This window comes from Polyodon spathula, chromosome 5, assembly GCF_017654505.1.
Source record: "Polyodon spathula isolate WHYD16114869_AA chromosome 5, ASM1765450v1, whole genome shotgun sequence".
Taxonomy (NCBI): Eukaryota; Metazoa; Chordata; class Actinopteri; order Acipenseriformes; family Polyodontidae; genus Polyodon; species Polyodon spathula.
In genome coordinates, this window is record NC_054538.1 from 30,103,011 (window position 1) to 30,122,062 (window position 19,052).

General features: G+C 37.1%; 1 protein-coding gene across 1 annotated transcript in view; it reads left to right on the forward strand.

Moving 5' to 3' along the window:
• The window catches only part of LOC121316398 (mitogen-activated protein kinase kinase kinase 5-like), a 75,180-nt gene extending 59,603 nt beyond the window's left edge, over positions 1–15,577 (forward strand). Inside the window, exons 20-29 of the mRNA XM_041251475.1 lie at positions 2,127–2,304; positions 4,925–4,942; positions 5,332–5,509; positions 6,029–6,197; positions 7,820–8,005; positions 8,935–9,040; positions 10,284–10,530; positions 10,690–10,802; positions 11,183–11,292; positions 15,533–15,577. Coding sequence (XP_041107409.1) covers positions 2,127–2,304; positions 4,925–4,942; positions 5,332–5,509; positions 6,029–6,197; positions 7,820–8,005; positions 8,935–9,040; positions 10,284–10,530; positions 10,690–10,802; positions 11,183–11,292; positions 15,533–15,577 — 1,350 coding nt within the window. The remainder of the gene's footprint in view (positions 1–2,126; positions 2,305–4,924; positions 4,943–5,331; positions 5,510–6,028; positions 6,198–7,819; positions 8,006–8,934; positions 9,041–10,283; positions 10,531–10,689; positions 10,803–11,182; positions 11,293–15,532) is intronic.
• The last annotated feature ends 3,475 nt before the right edge of the window (positions 15,578–19,052 follow it).

The following is a 19,052-nucleotide window of genomic DNA, read 5'->3' on the forward strand; positions in this document are numbered from 1 at the left end:
CTTAAAGTAATCTTTTTTCTTTGCTTAACTGAGCATATTTTGCCATTTTCTGCTCCCTTACATTAAGGAATGACAAACTTGTGCCTATGGTACCTATATTTATAGTAATCATGGACCCTCACCTGTTAACAATAATTGGTGACAAAAGGTTAATTAGGTAACATGCTAGTTAGCTCGGAGAACTTCTAACAAAGACACTTTTATACTTAGGCCAGTGTTCTAACACCATGTTATATACATTTTAGACTTTTAACTGACTTAAATCCCCTTGCTTTGGGTGACCATTTCACTGAAATTGACAAGATTTACATTTTCATTTAAAAATAAAATTTTTGATTGCAATTCACTTATGATTATCAGCTTATAGAAGTTCACGTATCATATAATGAAATATTAAGAGTTTATAGACAAGTTTATACAGTTATATATATATATATATATATATATATATATATATATATATATATATATATATATATATATATATAGCTTATCAATGTCACTCCTTCAGGGCGATTCAGTCTAGAACAGCTGGTGCAGTGAATCTCTTGCTGCTTCATCTATACGTACCTCTCAATAAAGATTGCAGTAGTTGTCAGACAGAGATATTTTGAGATATTCAAATCAAATGCATGGGAAATTAATGTATGGAATTGTTTTGTGCATTTAATCAAGGGGCTATGTTCCTGCTACTGGAACAAGTCAATTGAGAGTGAATGTACACTACATGATCAGCAGCTGGATTACAGGTATAGGTTATTGGTTAATGCATACACTGTGTTCAACCCTACATTAAGAATTCAGCTTAAAGAGAACAAAGCATGTTACAAAAAGCAATGATGGGTTTGACTTAATAAATTTGAAATGTGTCACTCCTGTGTCCTAGAAACAGTGTTAATGGCGATAGGTGTTCATGTTGTCACCGTGAACTGAAAGCTATTTAGTTTCAAAAAGCATAAAATGTCAATATCCTCAGATGACAGAAAAAAAATGCGTTGATTTAAAAGAGAGCACAAACATTTTCAATAGCGGAGATACAATTGGTCTAGTAACTGGTACTTTGAAACTACCAGATATTAGAACAAAAAAGAAGTCAATTGTATTTTAAGGCTTGCAAAATTTTGTTGTATGTATTTAGTTCATGGACCTTCATTATTGTGGGACCAACATGTTGTTTAAAAAGACTGACAGACATGGACTCTCAAACAATATATGGTAATGCAAATAATAAACAATCACACACTTTCAGTTATCAGTCAAAAACACTACAACGCCTGCGCTCTTGTATGACAGAATTAGTAGGTCTCTCCACTTCTTTTGGTAAATCCATGATGTCCCACGATGTGCTGTGTGGTCACTCTGGGGTATGAATCAGCAGTTCTAGTTTTGGTACTGCATTGCCAGTTTTTTTTTGTGTTTTGTTTTTTTCTGCCATTGAATCACCAGTTCTATGCGGCTATAACATAACACAAGCCTGTACATGTAAGCTCTCTACTGCTGAATAGTTGCAAACAGTTCTTTTGTTGTTTTACTGTAATGTCAGTGGGGTTCATTTCCTGTTCACAAGAAGATTTTATTACCTTGGACACCAAAATAACCTTTCTTGAGCCAAGTACAGGCTTTGTTTAAATAGGCCTATATATACATCTGGCGTCTGTGTCATTGTCAAAAACAAAAGCAATAATATAATTAAAAAGTTCTGTGTTTTTTGTTATGCACTTGTAGATGTGTCACTGGGAGGTAGTGTGCAAAGCAAACATGCCTTTTTATATGGTTTCAGTGTAGTGTTTCCCTCTATATAACATTAACATAACTTTAAAGAGGACAACTAGTGTGCACATCTATATAATATGCTTTTTGTATAACTGTTGCTCGCCTGCCTAAACAATCTTCTAGGTGTTTCTGGGCATTTATATGGAGCACACAAAGCGGGTTCCCGAAATGCCTGCAAGTTTACATTACCTCACTTAAACAGAACTACAAGAGAGACTGAAAAGAAAAATCTATAGGCAAGAGAAATGGTTCTGACTCGTGTGGGTTAGTACTTCCTTTCATTGTATTCACTTTCTTTTCGATTTATATAAGGTGCATATTTTTCCTTCACTTTGTGTTCTCTGTATCTCCAGGTTGGGATGTTTAAAATCCATCCTGAAATACCAGAGTCCATGTCGCTGGAGGCCAAGGCCTTCATCCTCCGCTGCTTCGAGCCTGACCCAGACAAGCGAGCAACGGCAGGAGACTTACTGACTGACGAGTTTCTGACCATCAGCAGCAAAAAGAGGAGGACCCAAAACAAGTTTACAGGTGCGCTAACCAAGACAGGCTGGAAACACTGGTAACAGAACCTGGCTATAAACAAGATCCCTAGCACACACATACTGCAAATGAAAAGTCACTACCATTTTCCATTTAAGCTTTCACACTGGGTCCGTTTGGTTCACACTTAGCTGCGAGCAAAGGAACAGAGTTTGTTTGGATGCAAGCTAAAGGTAGAGTTTTTTTGTCCTTTTCCATTTTTTTCATTTGTTTGTGTTCGCAATGCAGTTTGCAAGTTCCATCTGTTCGTTTATATGGTGTGCGATCCAGATGTTTACAATATCCTACAAGGCAAATTGAAAGATGGCAGCTATTAATGTATTGCTCCGGTTTTCATTATAGCGTGGTTTAGATTCTTACATATTTCTGTGGAAGAAAGCAGTGGGGGAGCACTTTGCTAATTTAATGAATACATTTCTTGAATGACTTACAGGAGAATGCAATTTATGCAATGCTGCATGGTTCTCCTACTGTCAGCATTAAACAAAGTAATTTGAGAAAAGACTATAAAAAAAGAGAATATATTTTACTATTTTTGTGAGTCTTGTCCAGTTCGGTTTGGATTTTGGTGTCTGACCAAATTTTCTACCAGAACTTCAGTTTCTCACACTGTCCATGTAGTTTAGGATTACCAGATTTCCACAGTGAAAAACTGGGATGATTTCTTTTTTTTTTTTTTTAATTCACTGACACTGTAACAACGACCCAAGGGACTTTTTCAGCCTGAAAAAAGAAACAAGGACCAGGGGTCACAAATGGAGTTTAGAAAAAGGGGCATTCAGAACAGAAAATAGGAGACACTTTTTTACACAGAGAATTGTGAGGGTCTGGAATCAACTCCCCAGTAATGTTGTTGAAGCTGACACCCTTCAAGAAGCTGCTTGATGAGATTTTGGGATCAATAAGCTACTAACAACCAAACGAGCAAGATGGGCCGAATGGCCTCCTCTCGTTTGTAAACTTTCTTATGTTCTTATGTTCTAACTCTGAAGCCGTTAACACAGATAGCAGTGTATAAAATGACATCTTAATAGTTTTAAAAATGAAACATGGGGTGAATTTATTGCAGATCAAAACAACTTATTATTTTCCATATATTGTCATCTAATCAAAACATGTTAGATGTACAGAAAGCCAAATTTAAGAAAGTAGATCCGCTTTCACCATTTAAACATACTGTATGGTTTACACATAATCATAATGATTAAACAAAAAATCCATAAGATGTTTATTTGATTTTTGAATGGCACTAACACACAACCTAACAGATTACTCTGTTATTAACTTGTTGAACACGCTGATACAGTTTTGTACTTTAAAAAAAATACAATAACAAAACCGGGACTGTTCGGACAAAAATTACGGCTGAAAATTGTGACCATCTCAATTTACCCAGGATGTCTGGTAACCCTAATGTAGTTCCCCAAGACATTTTTAGTTTTTTGCTTTACTTGTTTCCTCAGAATATGAACTAAACTGCAAAATGTTAACTTCTGAGTCAGGTTACGTTGTATAGTTCGTTTCCTGTGTGCAAAAGGACCAAGTCCAGCAGTTGTTCACATTGAGGTTTAGCAAGTGAACCAGACTTGGTGCGTTTGTCAAACGGGCCGAGACCACCTCTTTAGGTTTGTTTCTTTTCATTTTGATGTACCTTGTTTGGTGTGTATGTGTGAGCGGACTTGGGGTGCCGGACCTCATACCGTCACCGGATAGACGTCTCTAGTTCCTCGTGGCGCTTCTAGGGGTCTTTGAAACTGACAAGCGGTGCCATGCGTGGCAGTATATCTGCCGATTCTGACCTGCAGGCATTAACATCATCCCGGCTAGATGCCCCTGTGTCTCGTGCCGACAAGGTTCCGTGAAAACAAGAGGCTGGGCTTGGTTCCCCACTCCGGCTAGACGGCCCTCTGTAAGTGTACCTCTCTGGGGGACGGTCAAAAGAAGGCAAGGGTAGAACACAACCACGCCGGTTTAACACCTTCCGGCTAGACGTCCCTTAGTTCCTGGTGTCACTCCTTTGGGATCGTCGAAAATGACAAGCGGTACTACATACACACCAAACAAGGTACATTAAAATGAAAAAAAACTAACCTAAAGAGGTGGTCTCGGCCCCTAGGCACTGTGTGTGTGTGTGTGTGTGTATCTATATCTATATCTATATCTATATCTATATATCTATCTATATAGATATATATAGATAGATAGATAGATAGATAGATAGATAGATAGATAGATAGATAGATAGATAGATAGATAGATAAAATACACATACATACATACATATATAACAAATATACCGAACCGTACAGAGTGCGGACCAAACCCCCTCTAAATGGACCCAGTGTGAACACAGCCTGTCTTGAATTGTTTGGAACTGGAATCCTGACAATCTCAAAGACAAATCGTTGTGAGCATGTAGGCCTCAGGGTTAGGTAAACATACCTGGAGCCGTCTGATGTCTTCAGTAATCTCTTATTTCAGGTGTGTTTATCTCCCCAGCTGTTATGCCAGATGTGAGTCACCTGTAATGCCATTTATCATCTTTATAATCCTTATTCTTTATTATTTCATTTTGTTTTATTTTTTTGCTTGTTTTTTTTTTTTTCAGCTCTTTCAGCTGGGTCAGGTTAGTATTTTTTCACCTGTTTTTAAAAATATATATTTTTTGTAATAAAAATACATTTTTATAATCGCAAGTAAAGAATAAAAAAAAGTACAGTCATTTGTGAGCTGTAATCTCATAGACTGGTCTTGATCAGTTTAATTATCATATAAATCCTTAATCTATTACTTTACATGTTTTTATTTGGATGATGATATAAGATACATTTTTAGAGCTGAAAACTTGAAATCACCAGCACAAACGATCAGGCATTGGCAACCCAATCTAAAAAATGAAATACTACTCCATCATTTTTTGAAGTTTTGCCTAAGGAACAAAAAACGATGGTGTCTTGTAAAAGCGTTGTGATTTTTTGTTTGTTTGTTTTGTTTCTGTTATTGTTGCCCCATCAGAGTATCTGCGCAGTATCTCTCTGCCCGTTCCGGTGGTAGTGGAAGACACAAGCAGCAGCAGTGAATACGACTCGGTCTCCCCTGACATAGACTTGAAGGCCGACCCCTTCGTTTTCAAACCAAGAGTCAAATGCTTCAGTGAGAGAGACATCAAAGGAAGCAGATCTTTATTTTTGAGGTACAAGTTTCCTTCTGTTTACAAACACTGCTTTAGATATAAAAAGAAAATAGCCTGGGGAAGGCTTTTACGCTAACCATTAATTGCATTTTACAAGTCGTTGCTGGAGCTTTTAAATCATGGAATTTTATTTTTGTCGTATTTAATTTATTTATTTATTTTTTTTTTTTTTAATTATTTTATTAAATTAAATGATCGTCACCTCATGCTGTGTCAGTATTTTGTATTATGTATATTATGTTTTTTTCAGCATACTGCCCTTAAAAGTCAAGTATGCAAAAAGGTGGACTAGAATAGCTGATCTTTCTGGATTGTAAGCGTAGACATATGTTTCAAAATACATTCTCATAACATAACGTACAAAAAGAAGACCCTAGATTCCATTATTGAGAAAGTATTTTGTTAATCTTATAAACTCCTATGAACATATGCTGGAATAAACAGGATAATACAGTTCTTAAGAATCATGCCACAGAAACCATTTTGTGTATGTATTTTTTTATTTTATTTTATTTTCAGCATACCTGTTGAGAACTTTGAGGACCACAGCGCACCTCCATCCCCTGAAGAAAAGGACACTGGGTTCTTCATGCTGAAGAAAGACAGCGAAAGGAGAGCCACACTACATAAAATACTGACAGAAGACCAGGACAAGGTGGTCAGGAACCTGGTGGAAGCTTTGGCACAGGTAAAAGAAAACAGTGTTGTCATGTGTCTCAATTCCGATACTACTGATAACTCCGAAAGGGCAAGTGACCACAGACACCACAAGAGAGCAAGTTTGCAGGGGATGTGTTGATATTTACTTGCATGTTGTTCTTGCTCTTTTTGTTTCTGTCACCCACATCTAGGTCTTTATACAGGGTGCCTTCCAATAGTTTCTGTGCATTAAAGACCCCCTGGAACAACATTCTATTTGTTTTCTTTTTCTAGTCTTTATACTGTCGCTTTCAAGATTTTCAGCAGCTCACAGCACCAGTCTCACTTGATACACTTGGGGTGTTTTTGCAGAGATCATCTGAGTAGATCTCTCCCAGCTCTTTCTTGTGCTCAGGACCAAGGGGATCAGATACTAGAGCTGTGCACATGAGCTCCTGCCCCTCTAGCTGCATCTTTATGAGTAAAGGAGAATCTGAGTTGTAGGAGTTTGTTGGGATCAACCAAACATGTAGCTGTGTGTACCTTCAACATACAATACAAAAATCAAGGAAAACTGCATTTTATTATTTTATTTTGGTGGGGGAAAAAGGGGGGGGGGGGGGGGGGGGCCCTTCCAGTTATGGGAAAGCATGCCAAGACATTACGATGTTCAGAATACCTTTGATCAAAAATCTTAGTGCAGGTAAAAAGTTACCGGAACATTTCAAATTAAAAAATGCAACATAAAGAGCTAGAACTATGAGTAAGTGTAATGCTGTGCTGTTGTAGCCCTTTCCAACTTTCTCTACCTAGTGCACACATACACACACCCTTTTAAAAAAAAAATTTGAATAGATTTAGAAATTATATTGAGTAATCCATAGACAGAAATAATAAAGTTGACACAACATTTACAGTGATGGGGAATGAGAACATACAGGATTAGTTCACTTTGGTAAAATAACTGCCCAAACACCCTGTCTCAGACAGTTTAAAAAAAAAAAATATGCATTGTATTTCACTGCCAAGCTATAGCTAACACAGTGTGCATACAGAATGTGGTGACATATTGCTGCATTGCATTTAAATCTAGAAAAATAGTAATCAATAAAATGAAGTGCCTAATTGCATCTGCACATTATATTTTGTACATTTTCTTTTTTATTTGAAATTGCATGTGGATTGATGCCAACTGTTTATCAGTAACGTGCCAATACGGAAGTTACAGGAAGATGCCTGACAAGAATGTTCATCTTTTTCAAAACCTGCTTTAGATTTTGAAAAAGAAAGAAAATCAAATAGGATGTGCCAGAGATTTGATGGACATGTAAGCTCTGTAAGCATGATACAGCCCTACCTTTATGAATGCAAATGTCCACATTTTGGCATGTCTTGGCTTAGATTGTCCTTTATAATTGTAAGTAAATAAAAAGTCTTACATTGCAGTTTAGACTTGTTTCAGCAAAAAAAAAAAAAAAAAAAAGGTTTTGTTTGTTTCAGTTGGTAATAACAAATTCAACATAGTGTGAAACAAGAAATTCTACCGATGTGTTATATAGCTAGTTTTATATAGCAAGTGAGAACTTTTTTTCTGTGCTTTTATTTCAAGCTGCAAATATACTGAGGAGCTGAATTTAGGGACCTATCTTTTTTATTTTGTAAATTACACAGGGAAGCGAGGAGACTATACTGAAAAAAGAGCACATATCCACACTTGTGGTGAGTCTCAGAGAGTTTGTAAGGAACACTGACCGCAAAATCATCGCCAGCACCCTCTCCCAACTCAAGCTGGAGCTGGACTTTGACAGCCATGCCATCAGCCAGCTGCAGGTGGTGCTTTTTGGCGTCCAGGATGCAGTAAGTCAATCCCATTAACTTGGAACTTTCATGGCTGCTAACCTGACCAGTAGAGCACATTTTTAAAGCTGTCCCTGGGTAATAAATTCCACCTACCACCCCTGAACTGCAAACCCTCTAGTAACTTCCTCGATCAACGCTACTTGCTGAACCTCAACAGTGCCATCTGTTAGTTGCTTTGCATACTGCAGTTACATAGGACAAATCTACCATAAAATGACAAGCAACTGTTTGTTTAATATTGTTTGTGGCAGGATTAACTAATGCATGTAATTATTTAGTACTTTTAAAAATAAAAATGCACATTGGCCAAGATCTTTACTTCTATAGTAAAGTTTATTTTTTATAGTAAACTTTATATTTTGCTCTCTTTAGTTTGATTAGTTGTGACCAGTTTAATTCACTGGCCTGAATTGTAGCTGCTTTGTGTGTCTTTTTCCCTCGCAGCAATGCAGATCCTCGGTGACAGGGATATTATGGAGACTCCCATACTTGCATATACACTGCTGTGCAAACGACTTAGACACATTCAGGAGTTACAATATATGTTGACTTTATGAGCATCAACAATTTACTGAAAGCCTCCACTAGTGTTTTCCACTATTATAACAACTTTGACTGTTATTAATACAGAATCTTCAAAAACTTGTGATCACAGCAACTCAAAGTAAACTGATAATATGAAGTGTTGTAGTAGCTAATCCGTTACATTTACCCAGTGGTTCTCGAGAGTGCTTTTCTGTGATACTGATAGCTCTAATTTTTTTTGGCCTGTTTTTTTTGGGGGGGGGTTATTTTTTCAATTCACAGGTTACAGCCATGCTTATTTAAACCTAGCTTAAAATGTATACAAAATCAAGCTATTTGTTAGATGGGAATAGGTCTGGTATTAAGTAAATGCCTCTTTTGGTATTCATTGTTTTTACTAGGTAAATAAAGTCTTGCGAAACCATAACATTAAACCCCACTGGATGTTTGCACTGGACAATATCATCCGCAAAGCTGTGCAGACCGCCATCACTATTCTGGTCCCAGGTATGTGACGTGCCAGTGCTGTGAAGCAGAGCATTGGTTTACTTTGGAATATCTAGTGTGTCATTCATAAGGCTGTGATTTTGGCAAGGTCATTTTTAGTACATTTCACTGGCGAGGTGCGACAGAAAAAAAAAAAAAATTCATGGCAAGTTCACCAAATGTAGTTTTAGGGACATCAACATAAGAGCTTTTAAATAGTACACCAAAACCATGCATATAAAGACTATTGCTTTTGAATATGACCAGTTTGAATGTTACTTTAGAGTACAAAAATTACAGTACATATTTCAGACTCCAGAAATAATTTCTGGTCAGAGTGAAGTGTCTCTGACCCTGTGTGAAAAGTCGGAAGTACATAATCTACAACCTTGCGACGTGTGTCTTTTTTGGAAAGGCGTACAGCCTTATCAGATCATCAGACCTTTCATATTTCATTCTAAAATATCTCTCACTGTCACATAGCCACTTCTCTCTAAATAATGTTTGAAATTCTGCCTTTCGGATTCTCTGGTGGTTGAGAAAACAGAGCAACAACGTCTCTTTTGATTTTTTTTAATCCTCTTGTATAGGAGTACAAACTCAGCACATCTACGTAAGTGGAAAGTGTATACAATGCAGATTGTATTTATATGAACAACAGCTGCGACCGTTTTGCGCAGTTAAAAGGGCTGCGACACGATGCGTCACATACAAAAAATAGTGAAGCTGCACAGCTAGCTGTCTTGACATATCGCATTCATCTGCAACAGAAGTGCTGTATGGTAAACTAATGTTCTACAACACATTTGTTCTTCTGTCTTTACAGAAAACCGCTTACTCACAGTTTTTTTTGCATTTTAGCTGTCAGCGATTTACATGCTTTCTCGCTCAGCTATCTAATTCACTGGCCTATAGCTACATGTAAATGTTGCGTGAAACAACCAAACAATTTATAGATATTTGTATTTTCAGTGCATGACATACTGCATATTTCAAAGGAAATAAAGGAAGCATCTAATCAAAAGTGTTTTTACATCCATCTCACTGACTTTTTTTCAAATTCATGATTTCCGTGACCTCTGTGACAAAATCGTACCCTTAGTCATATAGCACTTGTCTAAACAGGATTTAAGAAATTATTGCTGTTCCCCTTAAAGTATATTTAAATACAGGACCAAAATAACAGTAAGTATTACATCCCTTCAAAATTAGTTTTAACCAATTCAAATTCTTAGTATAAAACACCTTTTTTGTTGTTTTACAGAACTGAGGCCTCATTTCAGGTTGGCCTCGGAGAGTGATGCGGCCGACCAGGATGATGCGGAGGGTGACCTAGATTCCCATGACGACACCCGGAATCGGAGCGATCCGAGGCAGAGTGCTGCCAACGACGACACAGTGCTGACCTCAGGCGTGAGCACGCTCAGCTCCACCGTCTCCCACGACGACTCGCATGCTGCTCAGAGATCTGTGAGCATGCAGCTGGGGAGGATGAAACTAGAAACCAACAGGCATGTAACTCCTGTTTTCTGTCAGCGTGTTAACTCTGAATAAATAACTGCCATCTGATTTTAAAGAGGAAAGTATCCTCTTTCCTTTAATCAGACTTTAGAAACATAAGTTTTTAGATGCCTTTTATTGACCTCAGTTCACTTTGTTTTGTCTTGAAGGTTACTGGAGGAACTCCTGGAGAAGGAAAAGGAGTATCAAAGCATCCTATCTCAGGTTATTGAGGAGAGGGATCAAGAGATCAAACTACTGAGAATTAAATCTCAACCAATAGGTAATCAATTGTTGGATCACTGGAGTGCTGCTTGACAGTTTTTACAAAGACAATTTTCCAACCATATCAAAAGTATGTTCATATAGTTTAACTTCTTTTTTTTTTCTGTTCCAATCCTAAAATTCTAGGTAATGCAAACTTTTCACCATAGCTGCACTCATAAGAACAGCAACAAGGTTTTAATATCCTCACCTCTTATTAGCACTCGCTATATTATCGCTGCATCACTTTTCTTCTGTTGACAATCTTTTAATTGTTTGCTAAATATTTCATTATCCAATTTAAAATATGCTGACTTTACCAGGCTGTATATTCAAAATCCTGCTGGTTCCGGGTACCTAATGACTTAGTGGCTTTAACACCTACCTGTTTTCACACAGACATAACTGCTTCTTCAGCAACTCGCCATTCTTCCAGTGCACACAGTGGGGACCCTGAGCTGACTAACTGGCTGAAGGAACACGATGCTGACCAAGATACTATAGAGCGGGTAAGATTCATTATTACATACTGTACATAAGTTAGTGCAAATGGTTTTGTGTTAAAAAATAGGTCTTCGATAATTTTGCGTTTAGTTAATCTAAATCCAGTATAAAATTGAAAGAATGTCTCTATTTATAGCCCAATGCATCAATTTATGTTTCCTACAGACTGGAATGTACAGTGCCTATAGAAAGTCTACACCCCTTTCAAAATGTTCACCTTTTGTTGCCTTATAGCCTGGAATTAAAATGCATTTTTTTTTTTTTTTTTTTTTTTTTCATTTATCTCATCCTACCCCACAACTTCCAAGTGAAAAAAATATTCTAGAAATTTGTAGAAAATTAATTAAAAATAAAAACTGAAATAGCTTGGTTGGATAAGTGTCCACCCCCCTTGTAATAGCAATCCTAAATTAGCTCAGGTCAATCACCTTCAAAATCACACACCAAGTGGCCTCCACCTGTGTTAAACTGTAGTGATTCACATGATTTAAGGATAAATTCAGCAGTTCCTGTAGGTTCCCTCTGCTGGGTAGTGCTTTTTTTTTTTTTTTTTTAATTTTTAGTTGTTTTTTTTTTTTTTTTTTTTTTTAAATTAAAAAGTGTGCCCAATTATTATCTGTATCCTCGGCTCACTGCTCGCAACCCCCCCAGCCGACTCGGGGAACGGAGACTGGAGCATGCGATCTCCGAAACGTGCTCCTGCCAATCCATCATTTTTTGCACTGTGGATCCACAGTGAGGCCACCAGAGGACAACACAAATCTGGAGGCTTTACTGCAGAGCCACAGGTGCCCTATCGGCAACAGGGGGTCGCCTATGCGCGGCGAGCCGTGGCTTCCCCTGCTGACCTAAGCCCTCCCTACCCAGGTAGTGCTCGGCCAATTGTTTGCCACCCCCTAGGAACTCCCTGTCACGGTCGGCTGTGACATAGCCTGGAGTCGAAGCTGCGGTCCCCAGGCTATAGGGCACATCCATGTGGAGTGCTTTTGCTGGATGAACCACTTGGGAGCCCCCCTTGGGTAGTGCGTTAGTGCATTTCAAAGCAATGACTCAACCATGAGCACTAAAGCACTTTCAAAAGACTTTCGGGACAAAGTTGTTAAAATGCACAGATCAGAGGATGGGTATAAAAAAAATATCGAAGGCCATGAATATCCCTTGGAGCATGGTCAAGACAATTATTAAGAAGTGGAAGGTGTATGGCACCACCAAGACCCTGTCTAGATAAGGCCATCCCTCCAAACTGGATGACCGAACAAGAAGGAGACTGTTCAGAGAGGCTACTAAGAGGCCAATGGCAACTTTGCAAGAGCTACGTGCTTTTATACAAGACTGGTCAAAGTGTGCATGTGACAAGAATATCCCAGGCACTCCACAAATCTGGCCTGTATGGTAGGGTGGCAAGAGGGAAGCTATTACTCAAGAAAGCCCACCTTGAATCCCATTTGAATTATGTAAAAACAACACTCAGGAGATTCTGTAGCTATGTGGCAAAAAGTGTTGTGGTCTGGCGAAACTAAAATAGAACTTTTTGGCCTAAATGCAAAGCATTATGTTTGGCGCAAACCCAACGCAGCGCATCACCCAACGAACACCATCCTTACTGTGAAGCATAGTGGTGGCAGCATCATGTTATGGGGATGTTTCTTATTGGCAGGGACTGGGGCACTTGTCAGGATAGAAGGGAAATTAAATGGAGCAAAGTATAGAGAAGTCCTTGAGGAAAACCTGCTGCCTTCTGCAAAGAGTTTTGTAAAATAGAATGATCAAATATTGCCAAATCTAGGTGTGCATAGTTGGTAGAGACCTATCGCAGCAGACTCACAGCTGTAATTGTTGCCAAAGGTGCTTCCACCAAGTATTAACTCAGGGGAGTGGAGACTTATCCAATTATGATCTTTCAGTTTTGTCTTTTTAATATATACTTTTTTCTCAATAAAACTTTTTTTCCCTTAACAGTGTGGAGTATGGTGTGTAGATAAGTGGATAAAAATCCTAATTTAAATGCATGAAACACTGAGGCACTGACACAACAAAATGTGAAAAAAGTTCAAGGAGGTGTAGACTTTCTATAGGCACTGTATATACAGTGGTTTGCAAAGTATTCACCCCCTACCAATAATGTCACATTTTATTGAATTACAAATAATTTGTGCACAGTTTTTCAAGCAAACTTTTTTTATTCAAAGCTATAGTGGTTAAACTGAACACTGTTATATGAGGAGGAGATTCAATGTCAGCAAAACTTGCAAAGAAAAACTACAAAATGAAATGTACTGGTTGCATAAGTATTCAGCCCCTTAAGTCAGTACTTGGTAGAAGCCCCGTTTGCAGCAGTTACTGCTATGAGCCATTTTGGATTGGTCTCTACTAGCTTTGCACAGTAGGATGGTGAAATCTGACCATTCTTCACAGGAAAATTGCTCCAGTTCTGATAAGTTTGTTGGGGATCGTCAGTGGACTGCAATCTTCAAGTCTCACCATAAATTTTCGATTGGATTCAAGTCAGGAATTTGACTGGGCTACTCAAGAACATTAATTCTCTTCATGTTCAACCACTCCAGTGTGGCTTTGGCTTTGTGCTTCGAGTCATTGCCCTGCTGAAATGTGAATTTCCTCCCCAGTTTCAGAGTGTTGGTTGACTCAAACAGGTTTTCCTCAAGGATTCGCCTGTACTTTACACCATCCATTCTCCCCTCTGTCCTGACAAGCTTCCCAGTCCCTGTGAAGAGAAGAATCCCCATAAAATGATGCTGCCACCAACATGCTTGACAGTTGGGATAGTGTTGACTGGGTGATGTGCAGTGTTGGGCTTGCGCCAGACGTAATGCTTTGAATTTAGACCGAAAAGTTCAATTTTTGTCTCGTCTGACCACAAAACCTTTTTCCACATGTCTGCAGTATCATCTACATGCTTTTTCACAAACTCCATACGTGCTTTAAGATGAGGCTTTTGAGTAGTGGCTTCTTTCTTGCCACCCATCCATACAGGCCAGCTTTGTGTAGGGACCGGCTGATTGTTGATGACTTTGCAGATCTCTCAAGGTCATTGTTGGCTTCAGAGTGACATCACAAAGCAGTTTCCTGCTTGCCCGGCTGCTCAGTTTGGGAGGGCGACCTGATCTGGGTAGTGTCTGGGTGGAATGATACATCTTACACTTCTTAATGACGGACTTCACTGTGCTGAGAGGGATAATCAGCGCCTTTGAAATTTTCGTATACCCATCTCCTGCTCTCTGCCTTTTTACCACTTTATCTCTGACTTGTTTCGAAAGCTCATTGGTCTTCATGGTTGCTGTGTTGGATCACTATGTGAGTTGCAGCTTGAAAGTCTGTATATACCTGAAGGAAATTATCTACTTGTTAAACCACTTTGAGTACACACAGGCTGAAAGCATTTCACTAATTTTGTGACCTTTCAAACAAATAATTTGCACCTGAGCTGATTTAGGGCTGCAATAGCAAAGGGGTTGAATACTTATGCATCTGAGATTAATCTGTTTTTCTCTGTAAATCTTACTTATTTATATTCTATAGGCATTTTTTAACTTTATCAATGTGGATTAGTTTGTAATCTGAATGTGAAGACTTTGCAGGGGGGGAGAATACTTCTGCGAACCACTGTGTATGTGTATGTACTATATACTATAATATATTACTTGCACTTAATTTTCATGTGTGCAGTTCATTGTCGTACATCAGTTTAGCTCAGACACTGTTAAAGAGTTTTGTGTTTCATTGAAGTGCATACTAATGATTGTTAAATGATAAATCAAAACCGTTTTGACTAATTCGAACAACCGTCTTCAAATGTGTACTACTATAAGTTACTAACCACTGTTAGGTCACTGATTTCTAACACTTCTAATTCCACTGCAAGCTACACATAAACAGTTTTTCCTAATTTAAGTCACAAAAATTTGTATTTTTCATCATCATCATTAATATTTAAATAGTGTCTAACCTAGCAAAGCTTTCATAGCTTGAATACAACTTACCATGTTCTTCATATAATAAAAGACCAGTATGGTACCAGAGCATGGCAACTAAGTAATATAGTAAGTATAATAATAATAATAATAATAATAATAATAATAATAATAATAATAAAAAATGCTATTACCTGACAAATACCTGAGCACATCTTTCACTGAGCACACTTGTTAGACTGCTGCAATGCTCACATTTCTGTCTAATACTGCTAGCTGTGTTGCTTATTATTATTGTTATGTGGTTGTCTTTCAGAGGAGGAATGCTGTGCAAGGTGTGGAAAGCAATCATGGAATTTAGAAAGAACCCCTCGTAAGAACCTTGCCTTGTGGAATGTTGCTTTAGGGGAAGCAAGCCTCCATCAAATCTAAAGTAGTATCATCTTGAAGAGACTGCACTTTATTCTGCAATATCGATTTAATGTGTAACTGAGCTTCCATGCTTCTGTAATGTATTATTATTATTATTATTATTATTATTATTATTATTATTATTATTATTATTATTATTATTATTATTTATGTTTATTATTATTATTGTTGTTGTTGTTATTATTATTACATTTACTTACAATGAAAAACAATCACAATTTTTACCATTACAATTGTACAGTCTTTAAAATAGTAAGTACATAGGTTTTATCCTACGGCTTTGTTGTTTTTTTTTCTTGCCTTTTTAGATGTTTGTTGTCTTCAGTTTTTACATTAAGAATACTGAAACTAACACAGTGTGCTTCAAATACGTAAACTCCTTTTATATTTTGAAGAAAATAAAAAATAGATGTCATACATTTGAGTGATGAAGTAAAAAAGCAAAACTGTTCTATTGTGTAATAAACAGTACATTGTGCAACTTAACCATATTAGTTGTTTAGCAAATAAATCACCCTGAAATTGGTTAAATGAATGGCGCAGAAACGCTGATGAATACGCAATGTCTAGGACCGCAAATGTGACCATTTCGTCTTTTGTATGTTTTTATCACATTGATATAGGTATGCGTCCCCGAATTCAATTCCCCGTGTACTTTTTTATTTATATAGTGGAAAGTGGTATTTCTAGAAGTTTTGACTATATAGACTATGGCAGAATTTGAGCCTCTTAAAATAAATAAATAAATAAATAAATAAATACATTTCTCCTGTAGACTTCACTACAAAATATCTAGCTCTACCTCCCTTTTGGTATCATTCCTTACAAATTATCAATAATTGTATAATCTTGTCATAAACATAAATCTAAAGTTACACATCCACAGTTCCTGTCGCATGTTAGAAAATGTTAGTTTAGTGCACATTTTGTGCTTTTCCATCACTGTTTAATTACCAGTACATATCATTATCTTCATTTTGAACCTGTTTAAATATTACTTACTCTGTACACTTAACCTGTTAACAAAGTACAATGTAGTCATGAATTATTTTTTACAATGAGGAGTGTGACCATTAACCATATTTGTATGGCACTGTACATTTTTATTTAATTTGATTTACACAGAAATTAATTTGATTTTGTTTCTATAATTTGAGACTGAAGTTTGTCCAGAACCAGCATTGAGAGAGAGAGAAAGAAATGCCACTTAAATCATGAATTGAATTATTAATTAAATCACATAAATCAATATTAAATATTTTACATGTGTTTTTTTTTTAATTAACTTTCAGTACACATTGAATAATGCATGATCTGTTTCCTAAAATGAAATCTAATTTAAACTAATGTGTTATTATTTCTAAAACATATTGTACATTTTTACTAGGTTATTTCAGCTTTGATATTGTTGTAAAGTGTTTGAAACACAAACATTTAAATCCAAATCCAGGTTCATTAGCTTTTATTTATGGTTGCATCATTGCTCAGCACAGGGGTTACATGTTTGTAAAAAAAAATGTTAATATTCCTAATGCCAAGTAGCTGGAAAATAAAGATGTGAATTGTAAGAACAAAGATGTTATTGCAATTTTTGTTTAACAAGTCACACCTACAAAAAATAATCACTGGGCCCAACTCAAGGATGTCAATAAATACAAATACAAAATATGTATTTCAGCGTCTTTGTGGGGTATAAACAAACTGCAATCTCAACAAACTGTCACACGAATGCTAAACTTGTATGAATGTAGCAGACAGACAGCAAAGAACTTCATTTTAGTGCCAGTCTGAACATGACTGTGGGGCAGACTGGTAGAATGTCAGCCACAGTATATTCCATAGCTGCTATTTTAGTGGGCATCTTTTGTTTTTTTTAATTAATTCTTTTTCCCTTTCTTTCCAGTTCAAAATATGTATTTAGAATAGATTTTTACACACAAATATATATATATTTTGTCCGTAAAAGCCTGCCCCTCAATTTTTTAGTGAGGCATAACGTGTATTATAAATCATGCATGCCTTTTTCAAATTATATTACTTGCTTCTTAACCTGCTTATCTGGTTAAATACCTTTTAATGTAGTGCCTGGATCATGGTTTGTGATATGGGTGAGGTTAGTGCAATAGAAGAAGGAAGCCACTGATCTGATGAGATCAACAGACCGACTGCAAGTAAGCCACGCTGTCCATCCTAACAAAAGGACTGCCTGCAAATAAAGTGGAGATTAGGGAGGTGGGTTTCCTTTAGGTTGAAATAAGTTAGGGAATGGGTCAACAGGAGAATGAGACACCCATGATCCCTGTCCTGAAACTCAGCCTAGGCTTATAAATAAGTATATTTATACTTATACACTCATTTTCATTTATTTGCAATGTAGGTATCTGAACGAATCAATTTGTTGAGATACCATTTTAGGAGAAAAAAATATTTTCATAACAATATTTGTTGTATATAGAATTCATTAATGGCTCAGGGAGCCATAATTCCGCATTGTGCGGTCCATAAAATACCTATTTAGCTATTTTATATTTTGTTTAGCAATTATGCGATATATCCAACAGTACTTATGGTTATGAGTGCGACAATGGCAGATTATGCATAGTTTCTCTATGTATTTCAGCACACCTGGAAAGTTCATAGTGAAACATGATTTAAATGTTTACAATGGCTCTCAAAAGTATCCTTGGACTTTTCCACATTTTATTGTGTTACAACATGAAATCAAAATGGATTTAATTAGGAGTTTTTGCCACTGATCAACACAAAAAAAATCCATAATGTCAAAGTGAAAAATAAATCTACAAATTGTTCTAAATTAATTAGAAATACAAAACAGAAAATAATTGATTGCATAAGTATTCACCCCCTTGAGTCAATATTTGGTAGAGGCACCTTTGGCAGTAATTACAGCCATGAGTCTATTTGGATAAGTCTACCAGCTTTGCACATCTGGACACTACAATTTTTGTTCAAGCTCTGTCAAGTTGGATGGGGACGTTTGGTGAATAGCAATTTTCAACTCTTTTTACATATTCTCAGTTGGATTGAGGTCTGGGCTTTGACTGGGCCACTCCAGGACAATGACCTTTTTGTTTTTAAGCCACTCCAGTGTGGCTTTGGCTGTATGTTTGGGGTCATTGTCCTGCTGGAAGATAAATCTTCTCCCAAGTCCCAGGTCTCTTGCAGACTTCAGAAGGTTTTCCTCCAGGATTTCTCTGTACTTTGCTGCATCCATTTTGCCCTCTATCTTCACAAGCTTTCCAGGCCCTGACACAGACAAGCATCCCCATAGCATGATGCTGCCACCACCATGCTTCATGGTAGGGATGGTGTTCTCAGGATGATGGGCGGTGTTAGGCTTGCGCCAAACATAACGCTTAGTAATGAGGCCAAAAAGCTCTATT